Raw genomic sequence first — 18,636 nt, forward strand, 5'->3', positions numbered from 1 at the left:
TTACCTTTCTGGATTATTGAGAGATTTCAGCCTCATCTGGAGAATTCTGAGCTTGTGTTTCGGGCCTATTAAAGTTTTTGTAGAGAAGGTCAAAGATATTTTTGCTATTTTTTCAAGGTCACGGTAAAACCCACTTAGAATTTTGACTCTTTTGTATTGCTGAAATGTTGAAGATTCACTAAGAAAAAAAAAAAAAGATAACATTATTTCTAGCCAGGGTTTTGTTTGCTGAGCAATATTCATCATTGTTAAGTGCTAGTAGCAAGAGCAGAAGTCTTGTAGAACTATATTCAAACCAGTATCATGCAAGGACATGAGGCAGAGTAAAGATCATTTTAGTGTATGAAGCATTGCCTGTGACACTGAGGCATATCAGGAAAAGGAACTGTGACCAAGACTTAACAGCCTCATATACCTTTTAACTACAGGTTAACAAATTAACAAACTTTAGGAAACTCAGAAAATTAGTGCCATAAAGTGATAAAAAAGAAACAAAGCAGGACATACCTATTCATCACTGATTCTACTGTGTTTCCATCATCATCTGTTATTTTAATATTAATAAAGCCTCTCCTAATGCTTTTATTCCAGGTAGTAATATCCAGCAAGTAATTATACACTGAAAAAAAAAAAAAAAAAGGAAATAGGAAATAATAAGATTCAAATAGTTATCTCAACAGGATACTATTTGTACCCTGTTAAAAGTAGGCAGTGGTTGATGATAGGAATAGTGGCTTAGAATAGAATATAGAATGGAATGGAATGGAATGGAATGGAATGGAATGGAATGGAATGGAATGGAATGGAATAGAATAGAATAGAATAGAATAGAATAGAATAGAATAGAATAGAATAGAATAGAATAGAATAGAATGAACCAGGTTGGAAAAGACCTTCGAGATTATTGAATCCAACCTATCACCCAACACGATCTAATCAACTAAATTATGGCAAAAGCTGCCCATCAAGTGTCTCCCTAAACACCTCCAGTGATGGTGACTCCACCACCTCCCTGGGCAGCACATTCTCATGGCCAATCACTCTTTCTGTGAAGAACTTCTTCCTAATATCCAACCTAAACCTGCCCTGGTGCAGCTTGAGACTGTGTCCTCTTGTTCTGGTGCTGGTTGCCTGGGAGAAGAGATCAACCCCCACCTGGCTACAACCTCCCTTCAGTGAGTTGTAGACAGCAAAAAGGTCTCCCCTGAGCCTCCTCTTCTCCAGGCTAAGCAACCCCAGCTCCCTCAGCCTCTCCTCACAGGGGCTGTGCTGCTCTTGCAGCTAAAGCCCATGCCATAAGAATTCAGTCCCACAGAGTATAACCCTGAAACAGCTAAGTTTTTCCTCCATTGTTCCACTCCTAGGGAGACGTAGACTTTAGAAAGCTGGAGTAGTTTTAGTTGATTGTGGGGTGCTCTCTTCTTGGGGTGGTTCACAGAGATGCCTCTTTTTTTATTGCCCACTCAGGGCAGTCTTGCTATCTGAAAATGGCAGCAATGATCCTATCTAAGCAGCCTCTCTCAGTCTAGCTTTTTCCCTGGTTCTCATTTTCTGGCTTCCTTTTTCCTCTTGGCAGTCTATTTCATTACTTCTAAAGTCCCATTTCCTTCTCAGTTCATATATTGCTTACTTTTCTGCCACAATCATTCTTCTTCTGTGAACTGCCACTTAGCTCATTGCTTGTTATATGTTTTTATACATCAGCTAACAATAACATTCTAGTTTTAACACGCTTTCACTCCCTATCAGGTAACAAATAACAGCCATAATATTTCATAAAGAGTTTGTTATGTATATATTCAGTCACTCACTGCAGAATGGGTCTTGGTCCGTGGTATCAAAATAAGCTTTTGTTGATGAAGACTTTGGGATTAATAGTTCTTTCCATCTATCAGCATAATAACCTGAAAGCCAAAGTTTAAACACTTCATTTCAGTCATTTAGTAAAATCATGATACACATATCATTACACATAAGAAATTTGCCCAAAGTGACAGATATGGCTTCAATTTTCTTAAATATTCTCACATAAAAGAAAATTGCCTTGGAAAATGCAGGAATCCCCTGGGTGTAGTAGAATATAATATACAAGTATTTCGTTGTTCTAATATATTAGCCTCACTAAAATTGGCATAATGAAATAGTTGAAATCTCTTTAGTGTAGAGAACTAACTCCAAAGAATAGTGTTCATGAATTGCTGGGGAGGTAAGAAAAAGAAGCCTAAAATCTAGCCCACATATATGCAGAGAACAGTTACAGAACAGCTCCACATTAGGCAAAATTTCTGCCTTTCTTTTTTACATCTCTAGAATATACCTTTTTAAACCCCTTAACATAGAAGTGTTAAATCTTTTAAACCCCCTTAATGTATGATTGTTACTATTATTTAATGCAATGTTAGAGAATCTGTAAACCTCCTAAGTTTATAGATGTAATGTAGAAAGAACTTTGGTTTATATAATTCTATGCTTATTGTCCCGAGGAGGTGGTGGAGTCACCATCACTGGGAGGTGTTCAGAAGGAGACTTGATAGGGTGGTTGGTTGCATGGTTTAGTTGGTTGGGTGGTGTTGGATGATAGGTTGGACATGATGGTCTTGAAGGTCTCTTCCAGCCTGGTCTGGTCTGGTCTGGTCTATTCTATTCTATTCTATTCTAGGCTTGGTAACACTCCTTGTTTCTATTCTCTCCCTCTTGGTTTTTTTACCTAGACTGGAGAATGAAGGCAAATTCCAGAGTGCAAAGCTGTCACCACAAGGCAGCAAGCAGGAGAGTTCAGAGCAGGAAGGACGCTTTTTCTCCTCTCAGTTCCCAAATTGAGCTGCCTGCCATAGGTTTTATGGCAAATTAAAAATACCTTTTAAAATGTGACAGCTGAATGGTCAAATATTTCTCCGTATTTCCCCACTGCTAGCTTTGGCCTTTTGTGTTAAGTGCATAAGACATGGCTAACAAATAGGCTAGAGATGTCTTAGAGTCTTTTTGCAGGACTGCACTTATCCTTGTGGAACCTCATTAGGTTCCTCTCTGCCCAGCTCTCCAGTTTGTCCAAGCCTTGATGAATAGCTGAACAGCTTTCAGGTGTCTCAGCCAAGCCTCCCAGTTTGGTATCCTCAGCAAGCTTGCTGAGCAGATGCTCTGTCCCCTCATCAATGTCATTGATGAAGATGCTGAACAGGACTGGGCCCAGCACTGATCCCTGGGGGACTCCACTAGTTACAGGTCTCCAGCTGGACTTGGCACCATTGACCACTATTCTTTGGACTCTATTTTGTAACCAGTTCCTAATCCACCTCACTGTTTGTCCTTCTATCCCACACTTCCTGAGCTTTCCCACAAAGATGTTATGGCAGAATGTCAAAAGCCTTACTAAGGTCAAGGTAGACTACATCCACTGGTCTCCCTGAAAAAGCATAATGATCTCCCTGGAAATTATAATGATCAAAGATTAAGAACTTTCAGCACCTGTGTCTCACAGAGGCAACTATACAGCAGACAAAGCCATAAACTTTACATGACTTTAAACAGTATGTAGTTCTGCACAGGATTAATCTCTACAGATCCCTTAACATGATACTACAGATTACTGGAGTAGGCCCAGAAAAAACTAGTATGGATTTCCCAGAAAATTTCACCCAGCCCAGAGCAGACAACATAATGCTTACCCAGTACTGGACAGGACATTGGCTGGAAAGCTTCACAATCAACACACTTCCCTCTCTTGTAATCCAAGTAAGAGTTACAAGGGTATGTTACTATGTCGCACCTTCTTTTTAAAGATGATAAGAACAGGAAGACAGATCTTTGGTGGTCACACTTAAAATACTGAAATCCTTCAGGAGAGAAGAAACAAAATACAGATAGGATGTGTCATAATTTTTCTTCATGAAAGAAAAAGTGTTATCAAAGTAATTCCATTTCTCTGAGTCACTCCTAGTTCGCTGTGCTTTTATCCTCTGGTTAGTTGACCAAGTGTAAAAAATGTACAGACACACACAAGAAGATGAAATTCCAGATTATTTACAATATTACAGGTACAGAGAAAAGTCTATGGAGTCATATTTCAGAAACAGCCTAGTAAGTCCTATTGAATTTACAGAATTTATTACAAAGCATGAATCTGAGCTAAAATATGCCCTGTATGCAGTGCAGAATGATAAGTAGAAAAATTACCATATGGAATACTTCAGTAATTCTTCTCTTTAGTTTTGTTTCAGTAATAAATTACTTCCTCTCTTAGTAAAAAAAACCACTATGAGAATACAGAGTTCACCAGGTTGGAAAAGACATTCAAGATCACTGAGTCCAACCTAAAAAGACCAATTGTACAGATGGAGAGGATCCTGTGTTTTAAGGGATTCTCCCATACTCGCAGATGGAAGCACTATGCTTTTGCAGCAGGTCTAATCCATAGCATCACTGTGTAGAACACTAATAGAAATACAGACAAACACACATTTCCAAAAAGAGTGGGGAAAAAACCCAAAAACAAAAACAAAAGACCCAACCCAACAGCAAAAAACAATGGGCAGCAACATTGCCTAAGATTCACGAAGGCTGAAATAAGAACAATTCTGCAGCAAAACATCACATCATAAAACCTCTTTCATCCTAGGGCCTCAAAGAATTGTCCAACACCTAGAATTAACCAGGTTGGAAAAGATCTTTGAGATCAAGTCCAACTTATCACCCAGCACTACCCAATCAACTAAACCACGGCACCAACTGCCTCATCCAGTCTCTTCCTAAAGAGACTTCCAGTGATGGTGACTCCACCACCTCCCTGGGCAGCACATTCCAATGGCAAATCTCTCTTTCTGGGAAGAAATTCTTCCTAACATCCAGCCTAAACCTCCCCTGCTGCAGCTTGAGACTGTGCCCTCTTGCCTGGGAGAAGAGACCAACCCCCAGCTGGCTACAACCTCCCTTCAAGTAGTTGTAGAGAGCAATAACGTCTCCTCTGAGCCTCCTCTTCTCCAGTGTCCACTGAAATCAGTTAAACTTTTCTTATTTGATCTCAAACTCTTTTCTCATTAGTTCAACACAATTTTATTTACCACCAAATACTGTTTGTGGACAGCCAGGTTGATCTGTTCCTCCATTTGGGTAGAAATCAATGGTTCCTAAAGGTTTCTTGAAACCTAGTGCTAAAACAAAAATACCATGAATGAACAAAAAATAATCAACACCACCACCACCCCCCCCCCCCCAGAATTATCCAGTCAAGACACAGAGGTCTTAAATATGTTTTTTGCAGTGATGTTGTTCTTTTGTTCTGTATATAGAAGTCATGTTATGATTTAAAAATTCATGGGTTTTTTGCTTTTTAAGAAAATTATGCACGTGTAAGATGTTGTACATAAATGTATACACATTTGTGTGAGATTTCTACAGCCACAAAACAAATGTGAAAGAACAGAAAACAACTATTCAGGAATAGAATAGAATAGAATAGAATAGAATAGAATAGAATAGAATAGAATAGAATAGAATAGAATAGAATAGAATAGAATAGAATAGAATAGAATAGAATAGAATAGAATAGAATAGAATAGAAGCGAAGCAAGGCCTTTGATACCGTCCCCCACAGCAAACTCCTGGCCAAGCTGTCAGCCCATGGCTTGGATGGGAGCACACTGTGTTGGGTTAGGAGCTGGCTGGAGGGCCGAGCTCAGAGTGGTGGTGAATGATGCCACATCCAGCTGGCAGCCAGTCACTAGTGGTGTGCCCCAAGGATCAGTGCTGGGCCCTGTGCTCTTTAACATCTTTATTGATGATCTGGATGAGGGCATTGAGTCCACCATCAGTAAATTTGCAGATGACACCAAGCTAGGGGTAGGAGTTGATCTGCTGGAGGGTAGAGAGGCTTTGCAGAGGGACCTGGACAGGCTGGACAGATGGGCAGAATCCAAGGGCATGAGATTGAACACATCCAAGTGCCGGGTTCTGCACATTGGCCACAACAACCCCATGCAGAGCTACAGGCTGGGGTCAGAGTGGCTGGAGAGCGGCCAGGTAGAGAGGGACCTGGGGGTACTAGTCGATGGTAGGCTGAACATGAGCCAGCAGTGTGCCCAGGCAGCCAAGAGGGCCAATGGCATCCTGGCTTGCATCAAGAATAGAATAGAACAGACCAGAACAGAACAGAACAGAATAGAATAGAATGGAATAGACCAGACCAGGTTGGAAGACACCTTCAAGATCATCGCATCCAACCTATCACCCAATGTAGCTGAGATGTTATTTGTGCAAAGAAATGTTTGACATTCTTGTTCTCTCCAGCAATGAAAATTCTTGCCCAATGTAATTTTCACTGGAGTAAGATTTCTCCATTTTTTTTTTGCACAAGACATTGGATTCTGAGCTACACGAATAGAAGCAGTACATTTCAAAGCAGAAAAATCTGCATTGTTCCTACAAAAGGACATAAGTAAGACTTAGCCTAACCTGTCCTGCCTTCCTTTTCACCCCTCATTATCTTTATTTGCATGATTGGAACGTTACAAAAAATGGTATTTTACAGCTTCACATATAAAGTTGTGTATTTAAATGCTTACTTTTGTGTTATTATTAAAGAAACTGACATGAAACTACACAAGTAATGGGACAAACGTGGCAGGCTTGAAAGTTTTACTTAAGGTTTTGAGAAAAAAATGGATGAAGCAGACTGCATGGATGAAGCAGGCTTTACAATGTTTTTCACTGTAACCTTACATTAATATGATTTAGAATTTGAAGCAGTGGGTCTGTGGTGTACTAATGTGATATAGCTGAGACTGACTGTCTGAGAAGAGACTAATTCAGTGATAATCACATGCTCACAACCTCTGCTCATACACGCTAGCACAGCAAAAGGATGTTTATGCTAAAATATTTTGCAAATAGCAGTACAATAAATTAATGCAATAGACATGTTTATTCAGCGTGCAGGCCTTGGGTTTTTTCCATATGCAGAAGGGATAAACCACATCAAACAAGACATAAATGAGAGTGGTGTAATGACTACTTTTGTATGACACCAAATGGGCTCACAACTATATGGTTCTCTACATGTTTTCAGTTGGCTATTATATGTAAATGTTGTTTCAATATTTTCAGATTCAGATTATGAAACCTCACTCAGTCTCAGAACTGAACAAAACAGCCCATCATCCAACCATTAGCAAAGTGGAGTTTCAGTTTCTTGATGAACAGGAGTTATAACATACAGTATGGTTTCCAAAGTACAGATGTTGAACCACAGCACAGAAATCCATCCATTAACACAACATGTATTTCTGCAACGTTTAGATATTACTGAAATATCTTATCCCTTTGCTTTTGCTTTCCTGCCTTTCATCAGACTGAATCAGGAAAGTAAATGCTATGGCATTACCATCAGTATCTGAATGGATTACATCAACAAATTGGGCGTCAGTACGATCCAGTCTTCTCTCTGGTGGTTCTCGTGTGAACGAAGGGCCTGCTGGATCAAGACCTAAATGAAAATAATACTAGCATTACAAACCCTGAGGGGTCTGTTTCTGTAAGTGTATACATGGCCAACATTATTCATGAAAGACTCTTCGTTTTCCTGGGATGATAATAAAAACAAAACCCAGCACAATTTTCCTCAAGTTTTCTGTCTTCAACTCGCTAAGCAAAGCCTGAGATCCCACCACAAGACTGCTCAAGCCAGATCTTTGAATTTCAATCTCTCCCTAATTAGTTGTGCTCGTCTCCTGGTTCTTCAGATGAATTATAAGCAAAAAGCCTTAGGGATCAAACTAAGACAATTAATTTCACACTTTTCCCCAGAAAATACCATACTTATTATGTACTTTGTAAAAACAAAATGCACAATATAACTACTCTTGCCACCAGAACACAAGATGAAGACAAGGATGAAGACAATGTCAAACATGCCCCCATCATTTTAACAGTTGGTGATGAAGTTACTTACAGAAAACCAATTGTTACACACAACTAAGTGAAATACTAGGTTTTGACCATGTTTTTCTCTGAAAGAAATCTGGGGTCTAATTCCCCTTCTTATGACTGGCTCCTGGCTCCTTTTAGATTTTGTGGGGGGGAAAATGCTTAAGTGCTCTGAAATGAGGGTTTGGAGCTGCTGATTTCAAGGATAGGTAACAGCCCCTTTCAGCCTGATGAAAGTTTCCTTTTCAAATCCTAAGCACTATCAGGATTGAATAGCCTCTTCTTCCCTTAGCACCTTTTCTGATCATTAGCTTAGCCAGCTTCTTTCTTAACGTGCTAGCTGCAGTGAGTTTTGCTCTTTCAAGCTGGAGCCTGTGCACCCATATTAGCACTCTGGATTCTAGCATCTAAAAGTTAATCCCAAACATCACGTGACCCCAGTCCTAAAAGATGTACCCACACGAGGGTACTGCAATTTTCACTATATGCAGTACTCCATAGACGACAATGCTGAAAATGAAACCAGTACAAGATTTACAGAACCCACACAAGGGTCACACATCTGATTTAAGCTCCCTGCAACAGGTAGTCCAACATTAAAAGCCTTACCTGTAATTCTGCCAAGTTTGCCATTATACTTTTGGCCGACAAAACCAGCTATATGAGCTCCAAGACTAACACCAATCATATACATGGTGTCAAGAGAAGCTCCATCTACCTGTCAGGGAGAAAAAGGAATAGAATCACGACGACACACACGGTTAACTAAACAGACATTAGTGCACTGATTTAGCTTTCACTTTTTGTTAGTACTCTAAGTTATATAGAATCATAGAACCAATAAGGTTGGAAAAGACCTCAAAGATCATCAAGTCCAACCTGTCACCCAAGACCTCATGACCACTAAACCACGGCACCAAGTGCCATGTCCACACCCCCCCCGTCTCTAACTCTCTAGCTGTGAAATCAAATGGAAATTACAAAACTGTTTTCAGTTTGCCATACCATCTATAGTTAAGCAGTCTAGTAATTATGAAATCCTTTTACTAGACAAATGTAATAAGGAAGTTGAGTCACGTTTCTTCTGAACTCTCACACTAGTTAGAAAACACAGGAGGGAAGAGGAAGACATTTACCAGATACAAGAAAGATGAACCAAAACTATAAACAAGGGGTGGGAAAAATCAACCCCTGCCTTATCCTTCCAATAAAATAAATTCAAACTATAACACCATTAACAAAGACTTGTGTCACAGAGCAACTGAATAATGGTGCCAAGTGTACACCTGCAGGAAAATCTTAAGATGCCCATTCTATAAAGCAGCCAGTACTTTAAAAAAGCAGACAATAGAAGCTACTAAAGAACTTTTGAAACATTATCAGCAGATAGATATGTGAACTTGGCATATTAATGCCTCAGAATGAATTAACAAAGCTCGCACAACAACTTGCAAGTATGAAACTGATAGCTTTGTGACACAACATACCCCCACCACCACCACCACTTTGATGACTTGCACATTGGGATTCAACAAGTCTGGCCCGAGCATACCTTGTAGTCATTGCTTTGTCAGGCTGATGTGTAACCAGCAATTAATCCAAAATCTGCCACAAGTAATCTACACCTTTTTAACCCTTGTTCTTACAGTTGTATTTTATTTTTCTACTATGTAATAATAAATTTACTGTCATAATTACAAATTACCACTATATGTAGTCCTAGAAAGCAGGACAGGCTGAGGTGAAAGGATTGAAAGCCTTTCTCAAAATGCTGAATTTTTTTCACTTCAGTTCCACATGAATATTTTCTTACTGCACAGCATTCAAAATTTCTGAGACTGGCTGTCAAGCAGAAGAAAAAAATCAAGCAATGGCAATGGTCTTAAACTGGAGCAGAGAAGATTTAGGTAGGACATAAGGAAGAAGTTCTTTACAATGAGGGAGGTAAAATGCTGGAATAGGTTGCCCAGGGATGTGGCTGAGGCCCTGTCACTGGAGACTCAGTGTGGCCCTGGGCAGCCTGATTTAGCTAGAGGTGTCCCTGGTCACTGCAGGGGTTTTGGACAAGATGACCTTTGATGGTCCCTTCCAACCCAGTGCAATCTGTGAATCTGTGATAAATCCAGCAGTGGCATAAATGAGATGATAACATGTTCTCTTCATATGATTAAGCAATAAACTTAAAGCCCAGTTAAGACCACTGGCATCAATAGTTACTTCAGCAACTCCCTCTAGATTCAAGAAGTTCATACCATTTTGGAACAAATATTTATATGTTAATGATTTCTTTTTAATATAAAACTTTATAGTAGTTTAATAATGGAAAGAATAGCCTAATGTTTTTGTAAAACTTCAATGCTGCATACTACCTGAACATCTCTCATTTCACCTCCCCACTGGTGAAATCACTCTTTCCACAGACCTAAAACTTCCAGCTGCCTGAAGAAATCAAATCCTTCAGTGAAAAGAAAATAAGTGGAGGTAAAGATATGTGGTAATTACTCAGCACTGGTTAGGCCACATCTTGAGTACTGTGTCCAGTTCTGGGCCCCTCAATTTAAGGACATTGAGACTCTTGAACATCTCCAGAGAAGGGCAATGAGGCTGGGGAGAGGCCTCGAGCATAAGCCCTACAAGGAGAGGCTGAGGGAGCTGGGATTGTTTAGCCTGGAGAAGAGGAGGTTCAGAGGAGACCTTATTGCTCTCTAAAACTACCTGAAGGGAGGTTGTAGCCAGGTGGGGGTTGGCCTCTTCTCTCAGGCAATCAGCATTAGAACAAGAGGAAACAGTCTGAAACTGCTCCAGAAGTTTAGGCTTGAGGTAAGGAGAAAGTTCTTCACAGAGTTGTTAGCTGTTGGAATGTGCTGCCCAGGGAGGTGGTGGAGTCATCATCCCAGGAGGTATTCAAGAGGGACTGGACATGGCACTTGGTGCCATGGTTTAGTAGTCATGAGGTCTTGGGTGACAGGTTGGACTTGATGACCTTGGAAGTCTTTTCCAACCTTATTGATTCTATGATTCTATGACTCTAACTGCATGCAAAGTTAGTAAATACTACAGTTAATAAACTGTCATTTGCTACTGTTCACTGGGCTTCCCTTTAGGCATATTCAAATATCCATTCCCAAACTATGCTACTCAAACTTATTCAGAAGAGATGCAACCCTCTGCCTTACCAGCATTTGGTCAATATATTTCTTCAGTATTTCTGCAACTTTTTTGCAGTTTTCAACAGCAGTTATATAATTCACTGTTGTAGCACCACGATTCCAATCGACTATAATGAGATTAATATCCTCTGAGGACAGTAATAACTCTTTCATGTCATGTAGCCATGCTGGTGGAGATCCTGTTGGTCTGAAGCCATGAATAACAAAGACCATTTTCTTGGAGGTATTAAGGTACTCGGATGCAGTGACATTGTTTTCAATGAGTCTCTCAGAACAATCTGGATTAGCCCTTGTGTATAGCAGTAGCTGGACTCGGAGTGCTGTTCCAGACAAGGCATTGCCTATATTAAGATCTGTAAATTCAGGACATTTTTTCTCCTCATCTGAAAAACACAAAAAATGACACATTTGCAGTTTTGGGCCTTACTGTTGTAGCAATAAGAAACAATTGCTTGACAATATGAGAAGAGCTAGAACCCTTTCCTAGCTTTGGATCACCTAAAGATACCACTACCAAGAAAGAAAGGAAGAAGTAAAGGATCCTGTTGCAAGTTTGATAAAAAAAAAAAAGAACCTGTGAGGTCAATGTACATAATGGCACAGAATAAAATTGTAGTACTTAGCATTTCTGCACTCAGTTATAGTATACAAGGTTAAGACACATGAGGTTAAGACACGGACCAGTGAGGATCAACAAAAGGATGCAGATTTGCAAAAGAATCTAAAAAGACTTAATTTTCCCCTTGTGTGCTTATCAGTGTCAAAAGTGAACACTTTAAAAAGCATCCTTTGTCTGCTGAGGTCACATCATGTAGATTCTGGACACAATGCCAGTGCCTGTCAAAGTTCCTCCATATGGCCTCTTCCCTGTGGTGTTAGCTGACTTATGGCCAAAGAAATGAGTCAATCTCTTGACTTCTAGTGAGCTACGCTACTTTATACAAGGCTTTTGTCTAATATTTGATGGCATCTTTCTCAATTTTCCTGCAATGAACACCTCTACACAAGAGTCAGTTAACTTCTAGAAAGCAAAAGTAGGAAGAGAAGTAGCAAGTACTCAGTTCCTTAAAAAGTAACCTGAATTTCTCAGAGTATTTGAGTCACAGAAGAGGAAGCTTGAGCTTTTCTCCTTTTCCCGGCAAGCAGATAGCAGGCAGACCCGCATCTTTCACATGAGGGAGCTGGGGTTGCTTAGCCTGGAGAAGAGGAGGCTCAGGGGAGACCTTATTGCTGTTAACTACCTGAAGGGTGGTTGTAGACAAGTGGGGGTTGGTCTCTTCTCCCAGGCAACCAGAACAAGAAAAAGAGGACACAGTCTCAGGCTGCATCAGGGGAGATTCAGGCTGGATGTCAGTAAGAAGTTCTTCCCAGAAAGAGAGATTTGCCATTGGAATGTGCTGCCCAGGGAGGTGGTGGAGTCACTATCACTAGAGGTGTTTAAGGTGGGGTGCTTGGTGCCATGGTTTAGTTGATTAGATGGTGTTGGTTGATGGGTTGGACTTGATGATCTCGAAGGTCTCTTCCAACCTGGTCTGGTCTGGTCTGGTCTATTCTGTTCTGTTCTGTTCTGTTCTGTTCTGTTCTATTCTATTCTATTCTCATAACTGAGATGGACAGAGATCCCTCAATGGTTTATAAGGCTATGAAGGATGAGTGCAGGGAGACTACAAAGTATCTGAAAAATGTATTTGATACTACAGAGTAGATCTAAGCAAAGCTAAACAATGTGAATTACAACACTTGATACAGTAACGACACTTAGGAAACTAGACCAATCACCTCCACGCCAAATCACATATCTACAATGATGAGACCAGTCACATCTGGACTTGACATTACAAAAAATAATGGATATTGCTGAAATGGAGCATGGTTAAAGTTAGAGAGTATTAGAAATTGCCTGAAACTTCCTGTCTCAAATTGTCCAGATGAAAGTTTTGTGCCTGTCATCACCTTATGACAACAGCTACAATTACTGTGTGTGGGAAAAGTTAGAACTACCTGTATTTCCAAACAAATAGCCCTGCTCTCCTCATTTAGACACTGAATAATTTAAATAACTTTTACTGACATTACTAGAAAGGTTATTAGCTAACTAACAATAGAGAAAGGCACCTCAGTTTCATTGCTGAGATTTATCCAATAAAAAGTTCTTAAATTAAGAGATGTTCAGCTGCAGCTGCCTTGAACTTAGTGAAAATAATACTTGAGAAACTGGTAAAGTGTCAGACATGTGGCATGATACTACAACGTTAATAGAATGTAACACATTTAATCTAATTAATGATACATGACCGAGCAAGAAGAATAGAAGTTCTATTACACAAATGCCATATACAAAGCTAAATGATAATGAGCAGGCACTTGATTACCTTTTTGCTATTCAGATTCAAAGCTACATGAAACACCTTCATTTTTGCCTAATATTAGAATAAACCTTTATTAGAATAAACCAAACCAGGTTGGAAGAGACCTTCAAGATCATCGTGTCCAACCCATCAACCAATCCAACCCACCCAAACAGCTAACCCATGGCACCAAGCACCCCATCAAGTCTCCTCCTGAACACCTCCAGTGACGGTGACTCCACCACCTCCCCAGGCAGCCCATTCCATAGCGCAATCACTCTTTCTGTATAGAACTTCTTCCTAACATCCAACCTGAACCTCCCCTGGCGCAGCCTGAGACTGTATCCTCTTGTTCTGGTACTGGCTGCCTGGGAGAAGAGACCATCATCTGCCTGTCTACAACCTCCAAAGAAGTGTATATTGGTTCTTAAACCCATTTAATCACTGATCCTTATAATTCAGCTCCTACCTATCTAACATACAAAACACTCATGCTGAAATATTTTTGAAGTGTTCCTCCACAGGCATTTAAATCTTCTGATTTCTTACAATTTGACACATAGAAATGAGAATTAATTCTTCTAAAGCCAGTGGAATGACAGTGACATAAACCAGAGACACAGTCTGGTGGCCAGTAAATTTCACAGGGAAACAACTTGTTTACTTATGCCTGTGAAAGGATAGCTGTTATACTCTGAAAAGTAAATAGAGGGGAAAAAAGAAAAGATTATGTCTTTACTCTGGAATTAGGTAAGTACTACAAACAGATTTATAGAGTTAATGCTTTGAATTGTTTAGCAAGGAGTCATCAAGGGTATTTCAAATTCTTATGCCTGTCTGATTACTGGAAGCAATACCCAGGTGCCCTTTGTGCCGACTTGTGGGAGTGCAGACATAAACTTTTCTGTACAGTCTGAACACACAGGCATTGGGCACTTACATCAGACAGTTTCATCCAGCTAATACACCATTTTAATTTTCCTGTGTATGCTTGTAAACATTTTAAGTATCTTCTGTGGTTGAAAAGAGGAAAAACTTAAAGTGCACATTGACTTATTTCTAACTACATTGTGCCATTTAAAGCACAATGCCCAACTTGAAAACCTCTCAACCTACCAAATCGGCAATATACAATGAACTTATGCAAAGTTAACACTGTGTCACAACTACTTCTTTACTTTGTACAAAGTGCACATTCCTGCCTGTGTCTCTGTGCAAAGTGCAGACAGAGATAACGTATCAGGATTTGTTCTATTTACTTTAGAATGAAAACCTAAGGCTCCTCCTCAAAGCAATCAAATTCTTTTGTTCAGTCGTCTGCTCCATTCGGCATAATTCACATTTTTCAATCTTTTGTCTAATTTCAGTGAAAGAGTAATTATTTTGTATGCTTTGGGGGGGGGGGGGGGGGGGGGGGGGGAGGAAAAAAAAAGATTACATCGGAAAATAAAAGCTAATAGCTCTTACCTGACCTCACCCAGTATATCAAACAGATGAAGAGACAGAATCTCAGCATGTGGAAAGGCAGAAAAGCAATATGAAATATCCACAGGCAAGTGGCAGATCTAATGCTTTCCTATTGTATGCCAGATTTCTAACCTAACTGAATGCTACCAATTAATTAAGTGACATGTAGAGTAGGAAGTGGAAAGCAAAGCTGTATTCAAGCTTCTGCATTTCAAGACTCCTCCTATTGAATGACTTCAGTAGGTAGGGTGGTTACTGGTCTTTAAGGGTTGGGACTGTTTTTAACCTATTTACCTCAGAGGATTTACACGTAAGCAGTGTTGTTTATTACTGATAACTCTGCTATATGCATAGACTTTAGGAAGCAGAGTACCTAAAGCTACATCACATTAGAAATGCACTGTGTGTCTTTTTATGTCTGTCATTCAAATGCAATTAGAAGCACTGAGGTGGGCAAAGAAAAAAACCCCATTAGACCAAGTTCTTCTGTAAGAACTTATAAATAATTCTGAGAACCGCATCTCCATCATTATTTTTTTTTCCCCACAAAATTATTACCTTCTGAGCTTTTTATGATGAGTCATTTTCAAGTCTAAATCCAGAGGTGTCTGAAAGCATTTATTTGGGAGAGAGAGAGAGTTTAGAACCCTCCCAGAGCCAGCTAACTGCAATGTTCAGGTGAGACCTGTGGATGCTCAGCTTGCCAATATCTGACCACCAGTTATTTCTATTGCAGGAGAAAGAAAACCAAACCTTTCAAATATGAAGCAGACACATCCCAGAACTCTTTTTTCCTTGTTTTTTTTTGCATAGTGTATCCTTCACAGCGCTTTTAAAAGCAAGGTCTAGGTCTCCTTTTCCATTCACAGCAGTTAAGGGTGTGTATATGTGTGTGTGTTTCATTATTTACTGGTTTGGTGATGATGAGCAGCTCAGCAAAGTTGCTCTACACAAGCTCCTGCAGCAGACAGCTTTTAGGAAATCTTTTCAAATCCTTTTTGATTGCAGCCACAAGGAAAAGAAGACTCACAGTATGTCCACTCATAGGAAAATCTATTCAACTTAGCCAGTGACCTTTTACTGATTTTTAACTTTCATTTCCCACATGTGTCAGTAAAGTTCACTAAGACAGCACTTGTTATTCTTTTGAATTCCTCCAACTCAAATCTTTGGCACTTTGTCCAAGTGTTAGTATAAAAGCACAACCCTACTGACATTACATGTTACTTAGAACAAGTAAAAGTATCGTGTCAACTTGGCTCTTTCCTCTCTCTAGTTTTTAATGTAGGTTATTGTTAGAGCAAAAGCTTAGTGCACCCAAGCAACCACCAGTTGGGCAGCCTCAGCATGCACTGAGTGTGCAGTACACATTTGTATACTAATTAGTGCACAGAGAGCTCAATGCCACTGTAACCGAACCAGCAATAGCCCTAGCAAAACATCTGCCATGCTTGTCCAAGATCTAATCACCTGATCTTAGAGAAAATCTTACATATGTACCTTTACATATACCTCATGCCACTAGTGAATAAATTGCTAAGACTGTTTCTTTTACAAATGAAATTTTAAGTTCTCTCCTGAACAGCAAACCAGCAAGCCCAGCTCACGTGTGAGTAAAATATTGTGCACCCATGAAGAAGTCTCAAAGCCCTTTGAAACAAGTCTCAGGAAAGGACTCCATTACTAAACCAGCACCCAGAAAGGTTTGTGCTATTAATCAGGACATTAAACTAGTGCCTGCTGGACTCACCTCTCTGTCATATGACAAGGAGACTTTGGTCACCAACAGTGGCACATATGACGCTTAGAAATTCCTAAAGCTTGACTACTGTTATCATTTACACTGCAGCTTCTGTATCATCCCACTGGCAGGTAAACCCTTCCCGGTGACCCTGAGTTTCAGGCACACTGTCACAAACAGATTCAAGACCCTCAAAGTTAAGCTACTGCCCATTCTGCTTCACTGCATATCATTATGCCTGTTGCTTTTCTCACAAGGATACACTTCTCACAGTGAAATTCAGAGTTACCTGCTCTGAAAGTGCCTTATGCAAACCAATGGAGGAAACAGGCACCATCCCTTCAGGAGCTGGACTGTCCCCCATAGTAGTAAGGCCCTTTGGAGCAGTACTTCCTGAACAAAACCTGCTGGGTTTTTTTTGAGGGGCACCCACAGCCTGCCAGCTATTACAAACCCCTCAAGGCTGGCTAAGTATATGAATTAAAAAGTAGTTATAAACCCTTCATTTTACTACAGTACAAGTGTACTTTACTGTGATTTACATGTAACAGAATGACATTTTTACAGTGCAGTTTACTCCTAAAAGTTTCTGATAAATAACAGCTAAAACCATTACAGACTGGTTTTCAAGATTAAGATTGAATTCTCACTCAAGACTTGATATTGTGATCTGTGGTCACATGCAAATGTATTTCCCCTTCTAATCTCCTCTCCACCATCAGGGTTGCGTAATCTTGGGAAATCCCATTCTCAGTTCTCTTACTAATCAGGAAGGATCTGGACATGCTGGAGTGTATCCAGAGAAGGGCCATGAGGATGATTAGAGGGCCGGAGCACCTCTCCCATGAGGACAGATTGAGAGAGCTGGGGCTATTCAGTCTGCAGAAGAGAAGGCTCCAAGGAGATCTAATTGTGGCCTCCCAGGATCTTAAGGGGGCCTACAGGAAATCTGGGGAGGGACTTTTTAGGGTGTCAGGCAGACTAGGGGGAATGGAAAAAAAATAGAAATGGGTAGATTCAGATTGGATGTTAGGGAGAAGTTCTTCATCACAAGGGTGGTGAGACACTGGAACAGGTTGCTCATGGAGGTGGTAGAAGCCTCATCCCTGGAGGTTTTTAAGGCCAGGCTGGATGTGGCTGTGAGCAACCTGATGTAGTGTGAGATGTCCCTGCCCCTGGCAAGGGGATTGGAACTAGATCATTCTTGAGGTCCCTTCCAACCCTAGCATTTTTATGATTCTACAATCAAGCTATTTCTCCAGAAAAATTCCTTTCTAACTGCTAGCTTAAGAGTTCTGCTTCCTTTCAGGCAAGACAAAAACACACCCAACTTTCACGATGCAGTATGTTTAACTACAAAAAAAAACCCCAACAATTTGACTGAAGATTACAAAGGCAAAACCCCTGACTGGCCAGGAGAAATTTAAGACTCATTATGCAGTCTACAGTGTGGCTTGTAATTCCCATAAATTGATATTCCCTTTCTAAATAGACTAGACAGTAACTAAAGCTCCATTAGAAAACAGAGGTCACTGAGGCAAAGCACACCATGTATGCCTGGGGAAAAGAAAACAATAAGTAATCTTTTTTTCACATTCAGGATGACTTCTGATAAGGTGCTCCCTTGTAAAATACCCTTTGAAAAGTATGTGTAGACCTGCTTAAAACTTGTTTGAAGCAACCACGAAACAGCAGCAGACTGTAACACAGGTGTAACTTCAGCTTTAAAAGCCCCCATATCGACCTAAAGAATGAGGAGCTGGATCCTATTCAGATGCAGATTGGTGTAAAACAGGGTGATTCAATGTCTCAAATTTTATATATATATAAAAAATTTTATATATATATATATATAATGTATTCATGGTCCCCCTGCTATGTAAGTTGGAGGAAGGAGTGTCCAACACTGCTCAAAAATACAGTAATTGTAGCTTTTGCAGACAATTTGGTATTGCTGGGCAGACCATGGGAAAGAATGCAGGGAAAACAATTA

The 18,636-nt window shown here is 40.1% G+C and overlaps 1 protein-coding gene across 1 annotated transcript in view; it reads right to left on the reverse strand.

Annotated features, from left to right (window-relative positions):
- The window catches only part of LIPI (lipase I), a 23,810-nt gene continuing 5,174 nt past the window's right edge, over positions 1 to 18,636 (reverse strand). Inside the window, exons 3-10 of the mRNA XM_068144819.1 lie at positions 11,094 to 11,470; positions 8,527 to 8,635; positions 7,376 to 7,477; positions 5,058 to 5,147; positions 3,666 to 3,833; positions 1,812 to 1,904; positions 508 to 619; positions 1 to 178 (exon numbers count right to left, since the gene is read on the reverse strand). Of these exons, the coding sequence (XP_068000920.1) occupies positions 1 to 178; positions 508 to 619; positions 1,812 to 1,904; positions 3,666 to 3,833; positions 5,058 to 5,147; positions 7,376 to 7,477; positions 8,527 to 8,635; positions 11,094 to 11,470 (1,229 nt within the window). The remainder of the gene's footprint in view (positions 179 to 507; positions 620 to 1,811; positions 1,905 to 3,665; positions 3,834 to 5,057; positions 5,148 to 7,375; positions 7,478 to 8,526; positions 8,636 to 11,093; positions 11,471 to 18,636) is intronic.

This window comes from Melanerpes formicivorus, unplaced genomic scaffold (genome assembly GCF_026170545.1).
Source record: "Melanerpes formicivorus ecotype bairdi unplaced genomic scaffold, bMelFor1.0.p_v2 SCAF_11, whole genome shotgun sequence".
Taxonomy (NCBI): domain Eukaryota; kingdom Metazoa; phylum Chordata; class Aves; order Piciformes; family Picidae; genus Melanerpes; species Melanerpes formicivorus.